The 24,802-nt window shown below is 40.2% G+C and overlaps 1 protein-coding gene across 1 annotated transcript in view; it reads left to right on the forward strand.

Annotated features, from left to right (window-relative positions):
• Positions 1 to 24,802, forward strand: part of RPGRIP1 (RPGR interacting protein 1) — a gene marked incomplete at both ends in the record, with an annotated part of 102,945 nt that overhangs the window by 19,597 nt on the left and 58,546 nt on the right. The window contains 17 exons of the mRNA XM_079699150.1: positions 2,499 to 2,773; positions 3,933 to 4,032; positions 4,470 to 4,682; positions 5,342 to 5,447; positions 8,238 to 8,261; positions 9,181 to 9,327; positions 9,809 to 9,882; positions 11,695 to 11,837; positions 13,385 to 13,545; positions 14,014 to 14,157; positions 14,621 to 14,771; positions 16,790 to 17,242; positions 17,404 to 17,555; positions 18,009 to 18,351; positions 19,639 to 19,823; positions 20,127 to 20,330; positions 20,865 to 21,003. Coding sequence (XP_079555276.1) covers positions 2,499 to 2,773; positions 3,933 to 4,032; positions 4,470 to 4,682; positions 5,342 to 5,447; positions 8,238 to 8,261; positions 9,181 to 9,327; positions 9,809 to 9,882; positions 11,695 to 11,837; positions 13,385 to 13,545; positions 14,014 to 14,157; positions 14,621 to 14,771; positions 16,790 to 17,242; positions 17,404 to 17,555; positions 18,009 to 18,351; positions 19,639 to 19,823; positions 20,127 to 20,330; positions 20,865 to 21,003 — 3,014 coding nt within the window. The remainder of the gene's footprint in view (positions 1 to 2,498; positions 2,774 to 3,932; positions 4,033 to 4,469; positions 4,683 to 5,341; positions 5,448 to 8,237; positions 8,262 to 9,180; positions 9,328 to 9,808; positions 9,883 to 11,694; positions 11,838 to 13,384; positions 13,546 to 14,013; positions 14,158 to 14,620; positions 14,772 to 16,789; positions 17,243 to 17,403; positions 17,556 to 18,008; positions 18,352 to 19,638; positions 19,824 to 20,126; positions 20,331 to 20,864; positions 21,004 to 24,802) is intronic.

Consider the following 24,802-nt stretch of genomic DNA (forward strand, 5'->3'; position numbering starts at 1 on the left):
CCAAAAATCATATTGATCATTTACTGTATGCAGGCATGTTATACGTGCTTTATATGTGTTAACTCATTTAATACTATTTAATACTATGAAAGAATCATCATTAAGAATGAAAGGGAGGGGCTTCCCTGGGGGCACAGTGGTTGAGAGTCTGCCTGCCGATGCAGGGGACACGGGTTCGTGCCCCGGTCCGGGAAGATCCCACATGCCGCAGAGCGGCTGGGCCTGTGAGCCATGGCCGCTGAGCCTGCGCGTCCAGAGCCTGTGGTCTGCAACAGGAGAGGCCACAACAGTGAGAGGCCCGCGTACTGCAAAAAAAGAAAAAAAAAAAAGAATGAAAGGGAGTGCACAGAGGTTAAGTAACTTGCCCAAGGTCATAGCCAGTGGGTGGCAGAGCTGAAAGCTCTTAACTCCAAAATATACCATACACAGTGACTTTAGGGTATTGGCTTTCAAAAGTGTATCTTTTGGGTGCAGACCTGGAAAAGAATCTGAGATGGGGTGTGGGTAGATAAATAGACGGGCAGAATGAGAGTTCTGAAACTGTGGGGTTAATATCTAGGACATATTTTGAAGATATTTGTGTCAATGCCTCCCAGCCAAAGACCACCAGGAACACACCTATAGCTGGGCAAGTTGGGTTAATTACTGCTGTAGCTTGAAAAAGTGCACACCATGGGCATCTCAGTAAGACTGTTAGAAAGAGCCTATTACAGTATTTTGGCTTCAGTTGGGTGATTTTGGCTTCAGTTGGGTGATTTGGGGGAGGGTCCAAGGTAACAGAAGTTTGCTCTAGATTCGGTACTGTCAGAAAGCAGGGGCAGTTCTATGTTTGGATATCTCAATATCTTATCTACGGGGAGGTTAGACTAGAGTGAGGCTAAAGCTGTAATCGGGAAAGAAGCAGCAGTCACTCATATTAGCCAGGAGAGGAGCACGTTTGGTATTCTGCAGGTGGCAGAGTGAACTTGTTTTTGTCTGGGCTGAGACAAAAGTATGCAGCAGCCTTGTTTGGTATCACTCTGTCATGGTCTCAGAGTGGCCTTCTGTGATGTTGTTGTTCTGTGAGATTATGTCCAACAGCGCAGTAACATGGCCTAGTTATGAACGCCAGGCCACCAAATAACACTGAGGACTAGCTATGTCAGACCAATTCCCCTACGTCAAGAGCATTGCTTTGCTTTCTCATTGGTAATCCCCAGGAGTGGTTCAGAGCTTCATTTAGAATCTACAGTATTGTAAGCTTCCACTGTATGCCAACACTCTTCAGAATTGGAGATTCTTTTTTTGTTTTTTGTTTTTTGTTTTTTTTGCGTTACGCGGGCCTCTCACTGTTGTGGCCTCTCCCGTTGAGGAGCACAGGCTCTGTATGCGCAGGCCCAGCGGGCATGGCTCACGGGCCTAGCCGCTCCGCCGTGGCATGTGGTATCTTCCCGGACCGGGGCACGAACCCGTGTCCCCTGCATCGGCAGGCGGACTCTTAACCACTGCGCCACCAGGGAAACCCTGAATTGGAGATTCTTTTATATTGTGGAGAACTCGAGAATCCAGTGAAGTCAGATGGTTGCATGGGCCAAAAAACCTTGTCTGTTGGTCAGTAACCAAAAAATACTTGAGGTTATAGATAGTAAGTGGCTAAATTGGATTCTATCCCCTCAGACTTGGGGCAAGTTACCTAGCTGTTTAATGCCTTGATCTCTTTATCTGGATATAATGATATGTAATAATAATAGCTAACTCCTACAGTGCTTACAACACACCATCACTGTTCAAAGCCCTTTATATATATTAACTTATTTTATCCTCATAACAATCCAATGAGCAGGTACTATTTTTATCTTTATTTATAGATGAGGAAACTGAGCACAAAAGGTTAATGACATGCCCCAGGCCACATAGTCAGTAAATGTCAGAACTGGCAGGCAGTGGGAACACAGAATCTGATGGTAATGGTTAAAAGTATGATTTTAGGTCAAGATAATAAATAGTAATTGACTATCCATTGTAGGTAAGGCTCAGTGTAAGCAGGGTGGGTATAGAGGAATAATCCTTAGAGTGGGCACATATACAGGAATGTGTGGACAGTTGGGACTGGAGAAGTAAATACTAAAATTTCTACATATATTTAATTATCTCCCTTTTAAAAATAGTATTTTTGTTTCTGTTTTATAATGACCATAATTGACTAGTACAAAAGAAACTGTATACAATTTAAAAATAAATATACACACGAATATACTGAAGACTGCCTCATTTTTTACTAAGAGAGTGTGTGAGCACTGCAACAGAATGAACAAAGACAGACACCAAGATGTCCCTGCTCTGAAAGAGTTACAGTGTATTGGGGTCAGAAAATTAATTTTTAAGTGTAAATAGTGGACTACAGCACATAAGTTTATATCAGAGATCAATTCAGATTATTAACCACCAGATAAACTGTAGAGATAGTAACTGTCATAGAAGGAGAGGGCACGAGCCACCAGCTCTCTTTTTGCCCACAGGATGAGGACAGCCTTGCTCCGGTCAGCTGCAGCAGGCCGGGACCGGAGGGCCGAGGTGGCAGCGGTGGAGCAGCTCTCGGGGTCTGCGAGGCGGCGGCGAAACGCGGGGTGGCGGCAGCGGCCCCCCAAGCACCTGCGCCCCCCGCTGCACGGGCTGCAACTGCAGTTCCAGCGCGTCGGCCCCCCTACTCCCCGTTGCACCCAGCCTCGCGTCCACGCGGGACACAGACAGCTCCACACCGCCGGGGCGGCGGGGACCGAGAAACCCAAGAGGGGTGAGGCTCAGGGCCAAGTCCCCGACAGGGCCAAAACACTGGGAAGGATTGATTTGCCAGCCACATTTTCCTCCTACTGCTTTATTCCACCCACCACGCCCATTTTGTTCTTTTGTTCTCTTTCCTTTCTACCTCCCTAAAATCTTTTTTTCCTGAGTAGGATGTCCAGTTCAAAGTTCTCAGTTCACCATGCAGTACTGATGAGGGGAGAATCAGACAATGGAAATGGGAACTTTGCTGGTCAAGTTCTGCCGGGCTCTAGAAAACAGAGATAACTTTGATGACCCGCTTAGGTGTGAGCGGCAGTGATCTTAAGACAGGTCCCTCTCCTGGGACTCTGGGACTCTGGGCTAAGTGGCCTGCGCCTCTAAAACTGGGGTTCTTCACCTTTTGGGGGAAATGGACTACTTTGCAACCATGATCAAAAGCTAGGCGTTCTCCCAAGAAAAATGCACATACACATAGACAAAACTTTGCATACAATTCCATGGGTTCAGAGATTGTCAAAGCCTATTCCTGAAGTCCAGGCCTGGAAATCAGGCTGTTAAGTGAGGAGCTGCAGGTTTTCATCTTCCTGTATCCCAAGTGGCTAAGCGTCTCTGGCTGCTATGGAACCCAACACTGAATTAAATATAGTGCTGTGTGTAAATTTCCTTCACCTGGCCTACTCATCCCTGTTTTAGGTCCATGGGAATGGGGTGTCTTAACCCTGGGGACTCAATGTTAGGTTTTGTTCAGCACAGTCCTATATTTTCAAGCTCCCTCCTTGAGCCAACAAAATCTTTGTGAAAACAGCTAGAAGTAGAAAAACTAAATAAGTCTAAATTTCAATTCAGTTTGACGTCAGCATTATTGAATACCAGTTATATACTAGGCACTAGAGACAATGATGCATTAGAGTTAGACACAGTCCCTGCTCTTCTTCCCCTTTATACTGACCTACTTGAGAGTCTGTAGTCTCGCTGACTTATTAAATCAGTAGTTGCATATCTATGCAAGAGTAAAAACTGAGAAGCTCCCCTCTGAGATCATTGGTCATATAAGGATTTCCTCCAGATCTCAAGGCTCCCTACTTCCAGCACTTGGTGTTCCATTTCTAGCACTTGGGGTTCTGGAAAAATATGTTGCCAGAGTCTGCATCTTCTGTCTAAACTTTCAGAGTCAAGGGACAGGCTGAGCTACACAGCTCCTCCCACATTCAAGGAACATGTGACAAATGAAAAAGCCAGAGGTGAAGTATCCAGTGAACCCAGCGAACAGTGAGTTCTTTTCCTTTATCCTGCACTGTTACTCTTTCAACTTTAATTGGAAAAACCTCATTTAGGGAATAAGTGAATGTTGCCATTTTTGAGTCTTTCCAGAATAATCAGAGAAGATGAAAGTCAGCCCAATTTGGAAGTTGTCAAATTCCAACTTCATTGCTTAAAAATGGAAAATAAGCATCTCTTTTTCTTCCAAGGAAAGGAAAAAAAAGGCCCTTTCCTTAATTGAAGGTATTCCCTCTCTTTCCCTTTATATTTTCCCCCTTAGGTCATAATTCACTTATATTTCTGTTTGACACTGGAAAGCTATATTTGGTAAGTTTATCCTCCACATATGCCAAGATTACTAACTCCTCTAAGTTCTTTTTATATATGTGAGAGCCCAGTTCTAAACCCCTATAACAGCAGTTTCTAATTCTTCTTTTCGTGTTTAATATTCCGAATTCTAACAGTATAATCTCTTTTAACAAAGTCATAATTATGATTAAACTCACTGGTCTATGCATGCCTAACAGTGCCCACATTATGACCAGCGATACTATGCAAGTGGAAGAACCACCCAAGTCTTCTGAGAAAATGTGGTCCAAAGATGAGAATTTTGCACAGAGAAGCTCTTTGGAGTGTGCTCAGAAGGCCACAGAGCTTCGGTAAGGGTGTGACATTCCATGCCTCAAGCCATAATGAACTGAAAAAGAGGTTCTTGTTTGTACCTTTCTTCCATCTCAGAGGAAAAGAGAATGCTTGGGATTAATTCAGTCTGAGAAGTAGACCTGGAGGCCCAAGTGGTTAAGGAATGGATTAACATAAAAGGGATGCTTATATATAATAAAAGGTCTGCTGCTTCACTTCATAGAAGGAAAACTATTTCATCCTCATCACCAGACGGGGGCTCTCAGCCCCCACTGTGCATCAGTCCCTGGAAAACTTTTTTTTTTTTTACGTGGCTGGTCTGTTTTAGTCCCTGGAAAACTTTTTTAAAAATAGACTTTATTTTTTAGAGCAGTTTTAGGTTCACAACAAAATTGAGCATAAGGTACAGAGATTTCCCGTATACCTCCCTGCCACTTCTCCCCACACTGCCTCCTTCACTGTCCACATCCCACAGCAGCTAGAATTGGGAATCTCTGAGACAGAGTCTAGCGAACCCAAATCCTCCCCCAATACCTTTCAAATGATAAAGAAAACATAATCTCTTAGGTTCAGAAATAACGATCCTCCTTTGTGTCCCTGTCCATATCCACAGGGGGAAAAGTACTTAACTCTGCCCATTCACAGAGGATATTTTAGCACTGTCTTCTTTCTCCAGAGCTTCCATTAAGGAGAATATACAGCTGATTCAACTTAAGAAGCTCTTACATGAAAGGAATACTTCTTTGGCAGTGACAAAAGCACAATTAACAGAAGTTCAAGCTGTGAGTTGCCATCATCAGCTGTGCCTTTTGGGGGGAAGAAAATCAATTAGTTAAGAGATTTGTATTATTTTCTCCACTTTACACAGGGGAGACCACAATGGAGAGAAACTAAGTTGCTTGTCGCAAGTCATACAATTGTGATGAATTGGGAGATTGGGATTGACATGTATACACTGATGTGTATAAAATGGATGACTAATAAGAACCTGCTGTGTAAAAAAATAAATAAAATTAAATTAAAAGAAAGTCACACAATAGATAGGTGATGTTCAAATCCAAGCCTTACAACTCAGAATCCATTATTTTTCCAGTACTTGCCATTATCCCTCTGCTGGGAAGAAGGCTCAAGCCCTGCCTGCTAAGGTGGAATTAAGTGAGGTTACCTTGTGTCAGGTTAAGTTCCAAGCCAAAAACCACAACCAGAGTTTAATTAAACTTGGGGAGCCAAGAGCAGTCACAGGGGAGGGGAAGGAAACCAGATTACTGAGCACTTTCTATGTGACGGACTTTGTCCTAGATACTTAGAATCATGATCTCATTTAAGCCTGACAACAGCCATAAAGGTAAGCATGTTTAACGGATGAGGGAACTGAGCCCCAAAGAAGTTAAGTAACTTGCTCAAGTTATAAAAATAGCAAGAGGCAGAGCAGGATTTGAGTCCAGTTTTATCTGGCATCAAGGCTCACACTCTTCTCACTACCAGACAATGGAAACTCATATCTGAACGGTAGGAATAGGGCATAGAGGTTCTAAATAATAGATTGGCACCATTCTTTTATTGAATAAACGTTTATTGACTACCATGAACTGTGCAAAGCACTTGGATACAAAGATTAAAAAGATAATTAAGACAGCTCCTGCCTTCAAGGAACTTACAAGAGTGAGAGGACAAGATGTAAACAAGTACAACTATCCACAAACAGGGTATGGGTCAGACACAAAAGAGAGAATAGTCAGATCCACCAGAGGATGGGGCACAGGATCTGAAAAGGATCCATAAGAGATTCTATTCGTGAGCCAAATACTGACAGTTTGGCAGGTGTTAAAGAGCGTGCAATAGAGGGAAGGGCTTTCTGGGGAAGAGTGGTGTAGGCCACGGCACAGAGATGAGAAACATCAGGGATCAGGTCATGGAGGTCTTATCAGGAATTTAGACTTTATCCTAAAGACAGTGAGAGCTGCAGAAAGGTTTTAAGCAAGTTCATAACATGATCAATTTTTTTTCCCCCAAAGAGATCACTTTGCCTTTTTTTAATGTCCAAAATATTTTGAAATACATTTTAATAAAAAAAATAACACTTTCAAGAAACTATTATAAAGCACTAATAATGATTAATTCTGGGTAGTAGTAGAATTATAGATGACTGCTATTATAGTACTTATACTTTTCTGAAATTTTCAACTTCTCAAAAATGACAAAACTACCAGGAAATATCATCTGGCAGCAGAGTGAATGATAGGTTGGCTGGTACAAGACTGGAGATAACAGATGAGTACAGTGATCCAAGGAAGGCAGGATGAGGGTCCCAACCAAGGCAGTGAGAGAGGCTCACAGAGAAAGGACTGTGTTGGGAGAGGTCCAGGAAGTGGAAGAACGGACTTAATCACCAAAGTAGAGTGGGTGAGGGAAAAGGAGAAATGAGAGATGACTCCTGGGTCTCTAGCTTGGGCGATTAAATGATGGTGCCATTCACTGAGATTAGCTACAGCTGGTGCTGCCCTTGGTATGTCTGTTTTGATTGGGACTAAAGGCATCTGTACAAGGCCAAACTCCAAACCTATGTTTTGTAGAGAACTGTGCATATGCTTGTATTCTTTTGATTCGGTTAATTTTGGTAGCACTGAAAGGATGGGAAATCTGGGAAGGAAGGTATTTTAAAGTTGTATGGGTAAATAGCTATATTTGTGGAATTAGATTTTTTTAAAAATCCATCTATTCTTCCATTGCATTAAAGAAAGAAAGGGAGAAAGCCATTCTGAATTGAATGTCCTTGCCCATATTAGTGGTAGTGGTAAAGATGACCTAAAATGGTGAATAATTTTCTAAAATGTAGGTTTTACAATTTGGTTTTTTTAAGCAATTTACCTTTCTAGTCATGCTTACTTACACATATACCAAGATAAGTTTGCATCCTCTTAATCCCTTAGCAGTAAAATGTGGTCAGTAGTGCAGACTCCGGAGTCACACAGGCTGCAGTAAAGTTCTGCCTCAGCCCCTTGAAAGCTGTGCAATTCTGGGCAAGTTGGCTCTATGAGCTTTGGGTTTCTCATTTTTAAAGTTTAGATAACAATACCTCTCAGATTTGTTGTAAGGATTAAATGAGATAATATATGTGAAACAATTATGATGATCATAATGTAAGAGATAATGAAACACAGTAACATATAACATAGTAATTACTCAACCAATAATAGTAGCTGTTGTTGTGAGTTTGGCTCTTGTTGTTTTTTCTATTTCTAAAACTGGAAAGAGACCTTTCTGAAGCCTGATGAGTAAGAGATGGCACCTAGTTTGAAAATAAAATACTTCTTAGAAAATCCACCAAGTGCAATGCAAATGTGAATAAATGACCGTTCATCCTTTTTAAAGAAATGGTGTCATCTATTACATTCAGGACTGCCTGGCAAGCTAGGGCAGGGGAAAAGGAGCAGCAATTAGTAAACAGGCACACAAATTGACTTGATTTATGGGAATTTTTTATAACGTCTTTTAAAATAAATATTTAAACATTTGTATTATAAACATCAAGTTGATATATCAATAGAATAATACTTTTTTCTTTCTTTCAGGCATATGAAACTCTGCTCCAGAAGGTACTTAATAAAGATTCCTTAACTCTCTGTTTCTTAGTAATCAGAGGAATGAAACCCAAATGAATCTTCATCTTCAAGTAACATAACACCAGAATTTAGCTAACTATATCAAAGTTATTATGTTATATAATTTTTATTGAGACAAATGGTACTATCACTATTATTGGAAGATACTGCATTGTTTTCACAAAAATTGAAATATGAGATCTGAGTTGAGAAATATTTGGAATAGTATTTTTCAGCCTATTGCTACAGAGAATTATAGCATTTGTTCAAAAATTCCTAAGAGTAGTCCTCTAGCATGTGGGAGGTGGTAAGATATAGCAAAGTTGTTGCAAACCTTCTCTGGTGTTACTAAATATTTGCACCTCTGTGAGTGGGGTACAGGTGAAGCTAGGTAAGTGTCCATGATTAAGAGTCACTAAGGCAGAGTTCCCAACACGACCAGCCACAACTGTTCCTCACCAGAAGGAACATGGTCATGCTGGGAACTCTGCCAGAAAAATGCACTTAACTTCTAGAGTTAACATGTTACTTTGCTAGGGGCAAAAGGAGAAATATTTCATCATAAAAAGCATTCACATAGCTTAGAAGGTAAAGGCAGCTGAGAAAGGTGGCACTTAATTTAGAATCAGGGTTGAATTTGAACCTTGGGAAAATTAAGGCTCCAGTGACAAATTACAGTTTCCCAGAGTGGAAAATCCTCACTAACAGGGAAATGGTACTTCCTGAGAAATGCTAGGGTGGAAAACAAGGTCAATTTACAGTGCAAATTTTGATTTATCAAAATTTGATTTATACTATAGATCAAAGCCCTTCTTGGAGACATCCACTAGGGAATGCTCCAGTTGTTTGTATCTTGAGATCCCTCCTGCTGAGTGATATAAACATTCCCAGAGCAACTTTCCTTTTGCCCCAGAATCAGGGAATCCTGGGTACAGCCCATGATGCCCTCCTCAGCCAAGTGAATGAGCTCAGGGCAGAGCTGAAGGAGGAGAGCAAGAAGGCTGTGAGCTTGAAGAGCCAACTGGAAGATGTGTCCATCCTGCAGATAACACTGAAAGAGGTAAATAACAATAATAATTAAAAGATACCATCAGTTGTATGTGACATTCCAATTTCAGAGTTGTTAAAAAGTGTATCTTAGCAAAAATATGGGTATTTTATTTTTTCAAATAAGAAAAATGAGATTCCACCTGGTTAAATAACTTGCTCAAGATTATACCATTAGGGGAAAAACTGGGAATTATATTTATGTCTGTTCTCCGAAGTCTTTTCTCTATTATAATGTTCTGCTGTTTCCCTAACAGTAGAAACCCAGATACCATGAAAATTTAATTCAGAGAATCCTCATTAATTCCAATTAAAATTTCTATCACACCTTCAATTGGTTCAAGTCTTTATAGTTGAATGGATCCTCATAGACATAGGAGATGAACATAGAAAATCTCCCACCCAAGTCCCACCCTGCAACAGAAAAAAGGGAGACCCTGTGCAAGGCAATAGATTTAAAAATCTTATCTCAGGCACTCTACTATCATTCTTAGTTTCAGGAGAGAGTTGAAGATTTGGAAAAAGAACGAAAATTGCTGAATGACAATTATGACAAACTCTTAGAAAAGTGAGTACCAAGTTTGGATCTCAGAACAATTTTTTGTTATAAAAGACAATTACTGAAAAGTGCCTTCCGAATTTTAAAAATAAAAATACCTAGTCTCGATAAGGATACAGGGAAACTGGTACTCAGTACTGCTAGTGAGAACATAAATTGGCAGACTATTTTTGGAAGGGAATTTGACACTATCAAAAAAATGTTAAACGTGCATATCTTTTATGCCAGATAACCCTTTTTTTTTTTTCTTTTTTGCGGTACGCGGGCCTCCCCCTGCTGTGGCCTCTCCCGCCACGCAGCACAGGCTCTGGACGTGCAGGCCCAGCGGCCATGGCTCACGGGCCCAGCCGTGCCGCGGCATGTGGGATCCTCCCGGACCGGGGCACGAACCCGCATCCCCTGCATCGGCAGGCAGGCAGACTCTCAACCACTGCACCACCAGGGAAGCCCCCGATAACCAATTTTTTGGAATCAAAACTAAAGAAATCCTCTTGTGTATGTGCAAAGAGATCTGTGTAGTAAGAATGTTAATTAATACATTGTTAATTTAATTAGTAAAAAAAAAAAGGAAACCATCCAGATTTCTTCTGATAGGGATCGACTAAATAAATCGTGTTGCACCGCCACGTTGAAACGGTATAAAGCTGTAAAAAATGAGATAGATCTATATGCCTAAGATATACTATTAAAAGAAAAATCAAATTGTCAAAGAATGCGTTCATTGTGACCTAATTTATGTCATGTGTGTGTGCATCCACAAACTTTTAATGAGATGAAAGGACTGAAATAGGGCAAAGAGGCACTTTTATTCTATATACTTCTATATCATTTTAATTTTTCACAAGCATATATTTACGTAGTAGTTTTGAAATTAAATATACCTTTATGTTTAAAAAAATTAAACACGCTTCTTATAAGTTAAAGGCAGCAGGGGGTAGATTGGGGAGGTTGCATGGGAGCATCTTGGGAACAACTGATGCTCTTCAACTCAGTGAAATAAGGTAGTGTGGGGATTACCCACTTTGAAGACTCCCTGTGGCAGACATTACTATTGGCCTCTTCCCTTTATTATTCATAACATTATCTTCTTGGATCATCATGTAATGTATGGGCAGGAAGTGCCAAGAAATCTTAGTACTAGCTTAACAAGTTGTTTTTAGACCACATTTATTAAAATGATAACTAGGAAAAAGACATTAGCAGAAATAATTGCTTGATTATCAATGTCACTTCACTTGTGTAGGTAATCAAGAACTGGCCATGTGTCTTTTACACTCAAGATGGGTCTGCCCTGACAGCTAGATATAGTTAGTGGTGTGCAGGCTGCAGTTATTGAAAAGCTTAGTTCCTGCCCTTCAGTGTAATAATTTACAATCTAGTTCAAAGGCAAGTATTCTCTAAACTAGCCACTGGTGAAAGTAGACAGAGGAACGAAGTAAGGAAAAGAAGAATATTCTGTTACTTATTTCTAATCTAGCAGGCCTGAGAATGTCTTGGTACACAGTTCCCTGACTAAAGAAAACCATCATGCTGGAGAAGTTCCTTGGGAAATAGATAAGACTTGTGTTGTTTGCCCAGGGGGTTATTTGAGACTTAAACAGAAGTGATATTAAGCAACTCCTCAATAGGACCCAAAAGTTCCAAGGCAGTTGGTAAATGACAGTTACAGAGAAAGCAGAGGCAGAAAAAACGGGTAGGGAAATGAATGATGAACTAGGACCAGGAGATGCTGAAACTGTGTAATAAAGACGTCATATCACCCACCTTTGAGTGTCCATCTGACAACTCTCCCCTCCCTCCTTACTTGCTTCCCATTTTCAGCATGCTGGATAGCAGTAATCAGCCTCACTGGAGCAATGAGCAAGGAGAACAGCTACAGCAGAAAGTCTCTCAGTTGCAGGATCACCTGGATGCTGAGGTGGAGGAGAAGAGAAAAGTCTTACTTCAGCTGTCAAGAGAGAAAGGTAGGTCAAGCCCTGAAGAGTTCTCTCAGATGAGGCATCCTCTACATCTGGTTTGGGAGAAGGGAACTTGGGCCAGCATTTCTCCAATCCCATCACTTGATCCCATTTTTGTGTGGGTCCTGGATAACTAGAATAAGAACACTGGCAGTCAGGTCAAATTCACAATCAAGAAAGCATAACACCTACCTCACACATACTTATCCCTACATATTGACTTTCCATGTGAGAGAATGCCAATTCTTAATTTATAATGTTTTTAAACAGTCAATTTATTGAAAGTGTTGAAAATGAATTTTTCTGCCTTTTATTCTCATCAGTCATTTTAAGGTGGTTGCGAATTGTTTTGTTTTAGCATCTGATGCCTGAAATTGAGAAGCAAATTATTGCTCTTGGTTACCACTACTATTTCCCTGTCTTTTTTTAAAATTTATTTAATTAATTTATTTTTTTTGGCTTCATTGGGTCTTTGTTGATGCGCACAGGCTTTCTCTAGTTGTGGCAAGTGGGGGCTACTCTTGGTTGCGGTGCACAGGCTTCTCATTGTAGTGGCTTCTCTTATTGCGGAGCACCGGCTCTGGGTGCTCGGGCTTCAGTAGTTGTGGCTGGCAGGCTCTAGAGCGCAGGCTCAGTAGTTGTGGCTCATGGGCTTAGTTGCTCCATGGCATGTGGGATCTTCCTGGACCAGGGCTCAAACCCGTGTCCCCTGCATTGGCAGGTGGATTCTTAACCACTGCGCCGCCAGGGAAGCCCTTTCCCCCGTCTTAATTCTTGGATCACAGTAGTTATTCTGAAGATTTTTAAATACTGTCACAGAGACCTTTGTCTCCCTTCTTTTTGCTAGGCTGGACCTTGATATTTAGCCTTATCAAACTTACATTTCATCATATTCTAGTATATTCACATAAAAGAGTGGAGGAAAAGAAATATGACATCAAGAAAAATAGAGTCAGGAACCATAGAAGGATAAAGCTTAGGAGTGCATGCTAAGGATCTTGTAGTATGTATGAAGTACAAGTGAAGTCTTGTGGGTAATCTAATCTAACCTCCTCTGTAATGCATGATACTGAAATGATCACACTAAACGCTGATCACCTTCCTTGCCCGAAACACACATGGAAATGTCCAAATGCCCAACCTCCCTTCCTCCAACTCAGGGTCGGAGTCAAGGTGGGTGTCACAGAGAATCAATAGCATAGAAGTCAGATGGAGTTGGGGAATGGTTGGGGAGATACTGAATTAAATGGTGCTGTCAAAAAGTTTGGACTATCCCAGTCGGTCAAGTGGCTCTGATTTTGTTGTGGTGGTGGTAGCTCTCCCTTCCATACTACAGTTCTGCAGGTGTTTTTTTTGTTTGTTTTTGGAGTCCAAATGTCAACTCAGGGTCAATAAGCTAGAACCCCTTTGTAGAAAGGGGTTGCCCTTCTCTAAGGGCAAGTTTATAAAATGAATTAAACATTAGTGGGAAAATTTAATTCACACTTGGGCCAACTTTAATATGGTTGTTGGTAACTACAGAGTTTCAGCTTTCTGTATTATTTTTTCCCCAGCTCAAAACAAGGATCTGAAGCTTGAAGTCAGCAACCTGCTTCAGAAGCATAAACAGGAAGTGGAGGACCTCCGAAATAAAGACACAATTTCCCAATCTCCTGACTGGCAATCTGAACCAGCTACTTACCCAGCTCTATTCCAAGAGACCACTCAGATAGAGGTAAGAGCACCTTTAATCAAACAAGCCCCCTCTACAAGAGGGATTGCTGGCAAATATCCCTTAAAAAGATGAAGGGACTAGAAAACTAACTGAACAATATTTTGTCCTGATTGAGGACAATATTTGGAAGTATATGAGAAGGCTGAGAGTAGAGATAGCTTCATGAGCTCCACAGACTTTTTCCACACTGTACAGCTCATAAAATTTAGAATTTTTTTCAGATGAGGACTTGCAATGATCTGCTGAAGAGCAAACAGCCATGGGAGATTGTATAACTTACTCACTGCTGCTGTTGAACATGAGGAACTAGGGGATAGAGCACTTGTAAAGTAACACAGGTCCTCTCCTACATTTCAGAGTAGATTCTGCTGCTGGTCTTTTACTATTATCAACGGCTGCTGTAGAGAATAGTTATTACTATACCTATCATATTTATACTCCCTTTTACCAATGCTTTTTCCTCTGTAGCCCTGTGAACCAAAAAACCAAGAAGAAAAGAAACTGTCCCAGATGTTAAGTGAGTTGCAAGTATTGCATGCAGAGACCATATTGGAACTAGAAAAGACCAGAGACATGCTTATTCTGCAGCGCAAGATCAACGTGTGTTATCAGGTGCAGGAAAAGATGGTACAGGAAGGGGATAAATAAATGGGAACATGGGAACTACTTACAAGACTGGGAATGAAGCAAGACCCGAGTTTCCAGGGCTGATGCAAGGTGATATGCTGACCTATGCAAACACAGGATGTGCTGTCCTTTGAAGAACTTGAGGACACACACATGCCCATGGCACCTTGGCAATAAAAGCCAGAAGGGGCCAGCTAATGAAAATGGCAAGTGGGAAGCTTCTGGGTTCAAATTTTGCCAGTCCCAGGAAAAATACTACCCTATGGCACTAATAGCACAACTGGTCCTAGAGGAGTCTGTGAGGAACCTAAGCCTTTTTCTAGTGGATGAATCTGCCCTGCTAAGGAGATAGTGGAGTCTCCTTTACCCAGCAAGTACCACCTTTTTATCTGGGCTCTTTGGTTCTGGGCCACTGAGATAGAAAAGTTCAGACATTATTTCTTTTCAGGAGGAACTGGAGGCAATGATGACAAAAGCCGATAATGAAAATAAAGTTCACAAAGAAAAACTGGAGAGGTTGAATCAACTCCTAGACCTCAAGAACAAGCGTATCAATCAGCTGGAAGGTATTTTAAGAAGCCATGGCCTTCCAGTATCCGGCAAGTCTTAGTACTTTGTTCACTTCCTCTTAGGATCTGTCACAGAGCTAAATGCCCGTGCTCCCCTCTGCACCTGTCAAGAGGGCGCCCTCTATGTCTCAGTATAGGACTTATCCCTCACATTCTTGATTATCCTGTCATCTTTGTTGTTTTAATACATGGTTAGCAGTTTCTTCTCCTGCATCATGTCAGTGTCTTTTCTCTGGAGAGTTTCAACAGGGCCCAGCAATTGCTGAATCTATTTTGAAAATAAGAGTGTATCACTGTTGGCCCTCAGGGTGGGTAACACTCTCCCTCTCTCAAGATTGTTTCCTCAAGCCAGGCCTATATTTCAGTTTTTGGGAGATAATAGAGCTACATCACTCATCTCTTGTCATCCTTTTCTGTGATTTCTCTCTAAAAGTCTCTGAATTCTTTGTTGCAGTTTGAGGATGTCTACATAACAGGGCAGGTGGCTGGACACTTACGCAAATTTTATAATGTGATACTTCCTGTATTTAATTCAGTCACTGCCGACCAGGATCTGGTCTCAGCCTTACATATTGAGAAAATTGGCTTCGTTATTATACCCAGTGGTGAGAGACCTGACCCGCACTAACCAAATTCACCAAAGACTGATATTTACACCCGAATGTTCATTTGTTATTTTATGATAGTGGCTCTTTCATTGCTGCCTTGAGAATATGCTCATGGCAGCTCGTTCTTGGGGAAGCAGAATCAATAAGAAGGATACTTAGTGAGCCTGGAACTAGAGTAAAGGGAGGTGGGTCATTCAGAAGCATGATTTATGCATGCCAGGGTGAGTCAGTTAAAAGGTCCCTGCCATATAACAAAGGAAATCCTTTGGATTGAAATTCTCATGTCTTTCAGATTCAGGGTCTTTCTCCTGTGACAGTGCAGGATAAATACACATACCTACCTCTGAAGGTTTATTTGCTTTAACTTGTAGTTCTTTCCTTACTGGTAAGGCTGAAGAGTTTTTCATATGTTTACCAGTTATTTAAATTATTTCTTTTGAGACTTGCCTGTTCCTGCCCTTTACTCATTTCTTAATAGTATATTGTTAATTTGTAGAAGTTCTTTATATGCTAAGATTATTGACCTTGTGCCACGTAATGCAAAATTTTGAATATATTTTATTTATTTATGTTAGTCTTATCAATTAAGAAACTGTTCACCAGTCTCTGTATTCCACTTATTTTGGGCAGGAAGACATTCTGATATACCCAAAATATTTTCTTCTACTACTTTAACTCTTAGAATAGGACCTTCACCATCAACACACTGTGACAACTCAAATACTCCCTGATTTGAAGCAGACTATATATCAAAGTTTCTGGTTGGTTGGACATGGGAGGTAATGTACAGATTTGGTGGACTGTCTTACATATCTTTATTTTGTATCTCATTGCCAATATTTTCAACCTCTTTTCAGTAAGTGTCCTCCCCCACTTTTACTCCATTACTCTTTGACTTAAAGTGGATTTTTTTTTTTACAATGAAACCAAATTCTTAACAGAATGAAGATTCTTGTGATTGATCTGACTGGAAAAGAGGAATCATCTTAATGGGGCCCAGTGTAATGTCATAGACACCATGACTGTAACTTGCTATTTTCTCCAAGGCCAATATCCCAAACTTTTGGAAATACTTGCATTTTGTGTTTCTAGTGTTTCTGTAATGGAATTAACAATTAATTCACAGGATCCTGCTGTAATCCAAAATGATGTCACCTATAGATGAAATTGTGCCTCCAGTGTTTTCCTGAGCTTAGCATTTACTTTCCAATCACTCATGTTGTGCCTCATCTCTAAAGTAGGCATTGGATTATTTGGCCATCAGAATTCAAAGCACCTGATTGTCATTCTATTGCTTTTCTTTTTGAATCACATCGTTTCTTAAAATAGTCACAACTTGGACTTCCACCATGGTTTTTATTCTCTTTCTGTCCACCTTCCTTTACCCTAAGGAAGAATTCCCTACCCTTTAATGGATAGGCAGTTTTCTTTCCCCTCTAGAACAACTCAAAGATGTGGCTTATGGCACCCGACAGTTGTCATTATGTCTGAAACCACTGCCAGACCATGGAGATGAGGATAAAGTGGACATTTCTCCACGGCATCAGAGTGAGAATCTTTTTGAACTGCACATCCACCAGGCCTTCCTGACACCTGCTGCCCTGGCTCAGGCTGGAGACACTCAACCTACCACTTTCTGCACCTATTCTTTCTATGACTTTGAAACCCACTGCACCCCACTAGCTGTGGGGCTGCAGCCCCTCTATGACTTCACTTCCCAGTATGTGGTGGAGACAGATTCCCTCTTCTTGCACTACCTTCAAGGGATGTCAGCCCAGCTTCATCTACACCAGGCTATAGCCAGTGAGCACCACACCCTTGCAGCTGGCTGGATTTGCTTTGACAGGGTTCTAGAAACTGTGGAGAGAGTCCATGGCTCTGCCACACTTACTGGTAAGTGCTGTCAGCCTCCCACAGTTCCCTGGACTAATGTGGAATTTCCCAAAGTGTATAGTTGTCTTCTGGTGGTTTCCCATTTTATTCCTCTGCCTTTATTCTTGATCCTCGCCACACCATCTGTGTCCTCCATGCCTTTCATACTTTCTGCTACCCAGGAGCTGGTGGAGAAGTCTTTGGGGTGCTAGAGTACTGGATGAGGCTGCACTTCCCCATAAGATCCAGCCTACAAGCATACAATAAGCGAAAGAAAGCCCAGGCATACCTGTCAGCCAATGTACTTGGAGCCTGGGAGACCCAGGAGGATGAGGTGAGAAAAAGGATCTGCCCATGCATCTCAAAGGAGACTCAGCCAAGCAGCTCATGAGAACAGCTCAGTATTCCACTCAATAAGTACTTGTTGAATGTGAATGAAAGAGAAAAACTGTCACACCACAACTAGTCCAGATACTTCCCTTGGTCAAGCTTGAGTTTGAAATGAAATCATGCCCTTGGAGCTAGCTACCTCTCCCTGCTGTGAACAAAATGCCTTCTCTGTTCCAATCTCTAAGATGAGGCCCGAGTGCCAGCATCTCCCTCATATAATTATCTGCCAGAGTCAATTTGCAGGCAGGTGAAAGTCATTGATTAGGCTTCTCTGTGACCCAGTCAGGATTCAGCAGTTCTTTAGGTCATAGCTCTTCCTCATTAAGGGTGCTGGGCTTCACCTGCACAACTCTCTCAGCTTGCCCTTTTCCTCAATCCAAGACCAACATCTTTTCAGCCCAGATCGGAGACCAGGAAGCATCAGAATGAGCTGCGGGTGGAAGTCATCCGGTGCTGCGGCCTCCAGAGTCGATGGCTGGGAGCCCAACCCAGTCCATACGCCATGTATCGCTTCTTTACCTTTTCTGACCACGACACCGCCGTCATTCCAGCCAGTAACAATCCCTACTTCAGAGACCAGGCTCGATTCCCAGTGCTTGTGACTTCTGACCTGGATCAGTATCTGAGGCAGGAGGCCCTGTCTGTGTACGTTTTTGATGATGAAGACTCAGAGCCTGGCTCGTACCTTGGCCGCGTCCAAGTGCCCTTGCTTCCTCTTGCACAAAACAAATCCATTAAAGGTGGGAGTTCAAGGTTATTACCTCTTTATGCTCTCTGCCCAGTGTTGTCTCCCTGTCCTAATTCTACTTTTCTTCGATTACTTGCTTGGAACAGTTTCTCTTAAAACCTGCTGAAAGGATTTGAGAATATTGTCAGGAGTGAGAGAGTAGAAGACTTAAAGCCTCACTAATCATATAGAAACATTGACTTCTTTTGCTTCTTTTCAGCAACAGAAGCAAGATTCCCAAGGGGGTAGACCCACTAATCTGAAGTCCATACCTCTGTGTCTGAACCAACATTTTCCATCTCTATAGTGCTTCCCAGTATTTGTCTTTACTTAAGGCCTATTATTTCTTAGCACATGACTAGATATCAGATTATAAGCTATGTCCTTAACATTCCCCCATAATTCTCTCGCTCCTTTTAAACATTAGACCCAAATTAGTCTTCCATGCCACGTATGACAAATTTCTTGGATTTTTCCCCCCCATATGGAGCTGAACTCCATACTACCTTATCATATATTCATAGCCAGGGTTGTAAGGTACACCAAAGAAGGGTCATCTCTCTGGTTGCAGTTCTGGGGAGGGTGAGGCAGCAATGTCCGTGCTCTCATTAGGAAGTGTGAATGGGTGTAGCCAGTATCAATGATGTTTAACAAGCTTTTGGATGTTCCAGGAAGTGCGTGAGGCCTCCCTCCTCCCAATACCACAAGTGCTAAAAAAAAAAAAGAAAGAAAAAAAAAGGCTGACACTTCTGCTCACAACTCGTCCTTTGCCAAAGAGAGGCAATGTGAGCCGTCTGTTAAATTAATCAGTGTTACAAATCAGAAGTCTGGCATTTGGAAAAAGCCATTGTGCTTAAGTTTTCTTTGCTTTTGTTATATTAAAAATACGGACCACTTGGGTATAGATAATGGTTTTCTTAGTATGCCTAAGGCATAGCAACCATTTGGTAATAGTAATAAGAATGTGCTCTTGTTTATTGGCTGGGTGACTGACGACAAGCAAGCTATACCTCTCTGTATATCTTTTGACTATCCCTTCCTGAACCTGGAGATACCCATTTTCCCCTATAAATATTCTAAGTGAATATTGGAAGTAAATATTGTGAGTGAATATAAATATTCACTGATATTTTATGTTACTTCTGAGTGTATTGTCATCATGATTACTTGGTGGATGTGAATTAATTACAATCAAAATATGGTGAAATTCAAACTGGGGAGGTAATAGATAAGGTGCTGTTAAATGCTCACTTGCCTATTTCATGTGATTGGATCTTATTAATGTCTGTGTGTCTCTCAGGTGATTTTAACCTCACGGACCCTGGGGGAAAACCCAATGGATCTGTTCAGGTGCAACTGGATTGGAAGTCTTGCTATCTACCCCCGGAGAGTTTCCCAAAACCAGAAGCTCTGAGTGAGGAGAAGGACACCAAGGACAGTTTAGATACCTCAGCTGAAGAGGAAGAAGCTTCCTTTCATCCCCAGGTAGCAGATCTCCACCAATCCTATGCAGCAAATTTGATTTGAGGAAGACAGTATTAAAATTGGGGTAAAAGAAATTCCTTCTGTGAATGTCATGTGTTCTGCAAATTTAATCTGCATCATTCATAATGCCATGAGGCTAAGGATGGAGCAAAATCCTGGGTTTTATTGTGGTGAGGGAAGAGATGGCATCTCTCAGCTTTACGGCAGGAGAGAAATGAAGTCTGATGCTAGCTCATAAATCCCATTCTTGAGAATCAAGGCTGTTAAACTATCACCTTGTAAGGCTCTGATCCTTCTCTTTAGGACCAGATGGTATCTATTGAGATTCCCATTGAAGCTGGCCAGTATCAAGCTAAGCGAAAACCTCCTCAGGTGGGAGAAAGAAAGGAAAGGGAACACCAGGTTACAGGTTACTCAAGAAGAAAACATGGCAAAAGAACAGGCATTCAAGGAAAGAACAGAATGGAGTATCTTAGTCATAACATCTTAAATGGAAATACACTACAGGTAAGGCCTTAGAAACCCTGAAGAACTAAAATATGGGTTGTAGTGTCCCCAAATATATTATTCTCAGAGGTAGAAGCAGAAGTAGGCACACAGCGATATTCATGGCTTTTTGTGGCGAGCATGTGTTTCCACAAATGTAAATAGTTTAATAAACCTCTGGACTGTTCATTTCAATGTAATTTAATTCAACAGATTGTGGACTCTGTAATTTATGCTTAGAACTTTAGTACGACAGTCCTAACCAGGCTACTTCAACTGTAATCAAAATAAAGAACAGGTATTTATTGAACACCTACTATGTACTTGATACTGCCTTTTCTTCATAGGAAACTGGATTAAAGTTACTGTGTAGCCTAAAATACATATACACACATATATATGAGATTATAAATATATATTATATGACTATAATTATATATAATTCATTATTATTTATATTGTATCAATTACATCAATTATATATTATGCAATATTAATTATATTAAATTATTATAATTACACAATATACTTATATATAGTTATTTGAATCTGAAGCAGGCGAACTACACTGAATGGAAATTCTCAGGGCTTAAGATCTCCACAGACGATGGTTTAAAAAATCAGCAAAAGGAAGAGGAAATGACATCATCCCATTCAGCACGGATACTAAAGGAAGCCCTACATCCTGTGAATGGTATTGTCTTTTTTAAACCTGATTTTCCTATGTAATCATTGGATCATTTTATCAAGCTGGTTATTTACTTTCTTCTTTCATCTTTCATTGCTAAACTTTTCATGAAAAATTAGTACTAGAGATCCTAGGCTCGGTTTGATGTTACAAGTGTGCTGGTTAGGCCAACCAAGCTGTAATTCTGAAAGAAAGTAGCTGTCTATGTATTTAAAGCTAGCTAGCTAGCTAGCCACTTTAGCTAGCAAGCATAAAATGTTAATTCACTTCAGGGTCTCGTGACTTACAGTTACAAAGAAATAAGAGGAAGAGGGTGATTGGCTCATTTGTGATATGAATCCAAATTTCTTTTAAAATAAGGCAAAGCTTTTGGGTTAAAATGAAAAGAAGGTTATGATTTCAGGTTATAATAATGGCAAACTAGGTGATTCAGACCAACTTACCCATTGATGACAACTGAAAAGCTAAAGTTAATATATTTCTTAAAAGCGTTAAAGTGCCAATAATTAGGGAGGGAGGAATCACCTAGCCGAGATCGGAGAGATGTTTGGAGCTCAGAGAGGTCAGCTGGAATTACTTCAGCCTGGGGACATTGCTGGTCTGGAGGAAGCAGTAGAGAGACAGAACCATGCTTTCGGTGGTCTTTTGGGGTGGAGAAATGGGAATACAGTCTGAATCTCGTTTCTGCCCAGCATAGGCAGGTGTCTGCCCAGAGCAGAATTTCCCACTCTGGTCTGGCATCCTGATGGCAGCACTGTTCTGAGCCTCTTATCCTCTGAGAGGCAGAACTGTGCTTTGAGCACTTTCAGGCTAGAGAGACAAGAGCTGACCTGAAGCCCACTAGGACTCCAGACACTGGAGTTATCAGCCACAACCTGCATTAACAGCTGTGTTTACTACCTTCATGAAGATAAAAGCTGAACTTTAAAATTTTAGCAAGGAACTGGGGCTTTGAAAATTGATAATATAAGTTTTTAAAAACATTTTGTTTTAAAATAATTTCAAAATTATATAAAAGCTACACGAATAAGACAAAAAATTTCACATAAAACCTTCATTCAAATTCATCAGCTTTTAATGCTTTTCCACGTTTTTGCTTTATCATTTTTTTCCTGAAACAGTTGAGAATAATTTGCAAATATCAGTCCCCCTTACTGCTGTATATTTCAGTTAGGAAAACGATATTATATAACAACAGTACAACTATCAAGTTTGCAAACATAACATGGATAGGTTATTACCCAATGTCCAGTCCATTTTTCAGATTTTGTCAATTGTCTCAGTAATGTTCATTATAGCAGGCTTGCCTCACCCCCCTTATCTAATCTGGGATCATACATTACATTCAGTCATGTCCCTTTAGTTTCCTTTAATCTGGAACAGTTCCTTATCTTTTCTTTGTTTTTCATGATATTGACATTTTTGAAGAGTATAGATGAGCTGTTCTGTAGAGAGTGCCTCACTTTGGATTTGTTTGATGTTTGTTTGTTGTTAGATTCAGGTTATGAATTTTTTTACAGGAATACCACAGAAGTGATATTGTATCCTTTTTCACTGCATCACATTAGGAGGTACGTGATGTCAGTTTGTGCCATTATTGGTGATGTTAACTTTGATCACTTGACTAAGAAAGCATCTGCCACATTTTCCATCAAAAAGTTATCATTTTTCCCTTTGTAATTATTAAGTAATCTATGAGAAAATATTTTGAGTCCATATAAATATCTTATTCTTTCTCAGATTTCACCTAATAATTTTGGCATCCATTTATGTTTATGTGTGGATTTTTTTTGCCTGAATCAATTACAAAATGTTTGCAAAATACATTGCAAATTTGAAAATGAATCAATAGAAATGATAGAACTGCTAAATACAGAAATTTATGAGGGAAATAGATGGGTTAAAAGCAGATTAGACACAACTAAAATGAGAAAAATGGAAAATATCCAGAATAAAGCACAGAGAGACGGCAAGATGGAAAATGCTAAAGAGGAGAAAAGAGAGAAAATGAGGAGGTCTGAGCTGCACTTAATTAAATCTAGTAGAAGATAAAGAAGGGGGACACAGGCAATATTGAAAGTGATAATGACTTAGAGTTTTCCAGAACTAAATAAAAGGTATTAATATTCAATGAAATGAAACTCAAGCAGGATAAGTAAAAATGAATCAAAATCTAGATATATCAGAGTAAAATTGCAGAAAATAAAATCAAAGTGAAAATACCAAAAGTATCCATTTAAAAGAAAGACGGTCATGGGTGCATCAGTAAGATGGACAATGACATACCAAGAGTGACAACTGTAGTCAGAAACCAGTGGCAAGATAATTTCAGTGTGCTAAAAGAAAATAACTAAGTACCAATCAAGTGTGTGTTGTCTCTACACAACAAAAAGATCCTTCAGAATTAAAACACAATAGACATTTAAAGACAAATCAAAATGGAGAGTTTGCTCCAAAGCTACATTTTAAAGAAAACTTACAGTTTTTAATTTAGGCTGAAGGAAAATTATCCCAGAAGGAAACACAAAGATGCAACAAGGAATGAAGAGCAAAGAATATAGGTTAATTTTAAATGACTGTGTAAAGCAAAAATATTAGCTTGTGGGTTTAAAATATATTCATAATTTAAATAAATAATCTAATGGGTTCATTGGTGACCTCCAAAAAGACATGTTCATATCCTAAACCTCAGAACCTGTAAATGTTACTTATTTGAAAAAAGCCTTTGCAGGAGTAATTAAAGATCTTGAGATGCGATTATCTTGGATTATCTGAGTAGACTCTAAATCCAATGAAAGTGTTCTTATTAGAGACACAGGCAGATGAGGAGGAAGCAACATGACCATATAGTCAGAGATTGGAGTGATGTGGCCACAAGCCAAGGAATGCCTGAAGCTCCCAGAAGCGGGAAAAGACAAGGAAAAAGGGAAAAGACAGATTGTCTTCTGGAGCCTTTGGAGTGAGCACGGATTTGATTGTGGATGTCTAGCTTCCAGACCTGTGAGAGAATGAATTTCTGGGTTTTTTTTTTCTTTTTTTAATGAAAGCTTTTACCTTTAATTCTTTTCAAATACTTAAGATACAGACATTCCATCCATAACAAGGTTAAGTGACTTGTACATGTACATGTTTTATGCAAGGCAGAAGCACAACAAAGGCTAACATCTGACCCAGTAACTAACATCACTAAGAGAGCTCATATGAAGTTCACCAAAACCTTGAAGACCCATTACTTTTTTGTAGAATGAATGACCCTACAGAAAAGAGAAAAGAGATATAAAGGATAAAATGAGGTGGTCCTATATTCAATAAAATGTAGGAGAAGACAAAAAAGGGGACAGAGGCAATATTTAAAGTGATATATATATAATTCATATCTTCATTCAAAAAATGAAGTCATGAAAAGAAGGTCTGTTTTTTCTGGGATCTCAACTGTCACTCTCAATAGTCAGTTGTGGGTCGCTTTCTTTGTTTTGTTTCGGCAGATCCTGGATTTGAACATCAGATTCATCTATCTTTAATCTGAGTGTCCAGATCGGGACAATTTTTATAGGTTTACAACATAGTGACTCACAATAGTAAAAGGTTATACTCAATTTAGTTATTATAAAATATGACTATGTTCCCTGTGATGTAAAATATATTCTTGTAGCTTATTTATTTTATACATAGTAGTTGGTACCTCTGAATCCTCTACCTCTACCTTGCCCCTCCCCACTTCCCACTCCCAGCTGGTAACCACTAGCTTGTTCTATATATCTGCAAGTCTGTTTCTTTTCTGTTATATTCACTAGTTTGTTTTACT

This window comes from Hyperoodon ampullatus, assembly GCF_949752795.1.
Source record: "Hyperoodon ampullatus genome assembly, chromosome: 3".
Lineage (NCBI taxonomy): Eukaryota > Metazoa > Chordata > Mammalia > Artiodactyla > Ziphiidae > Hyperoodon > Hyperoodon ampullatus.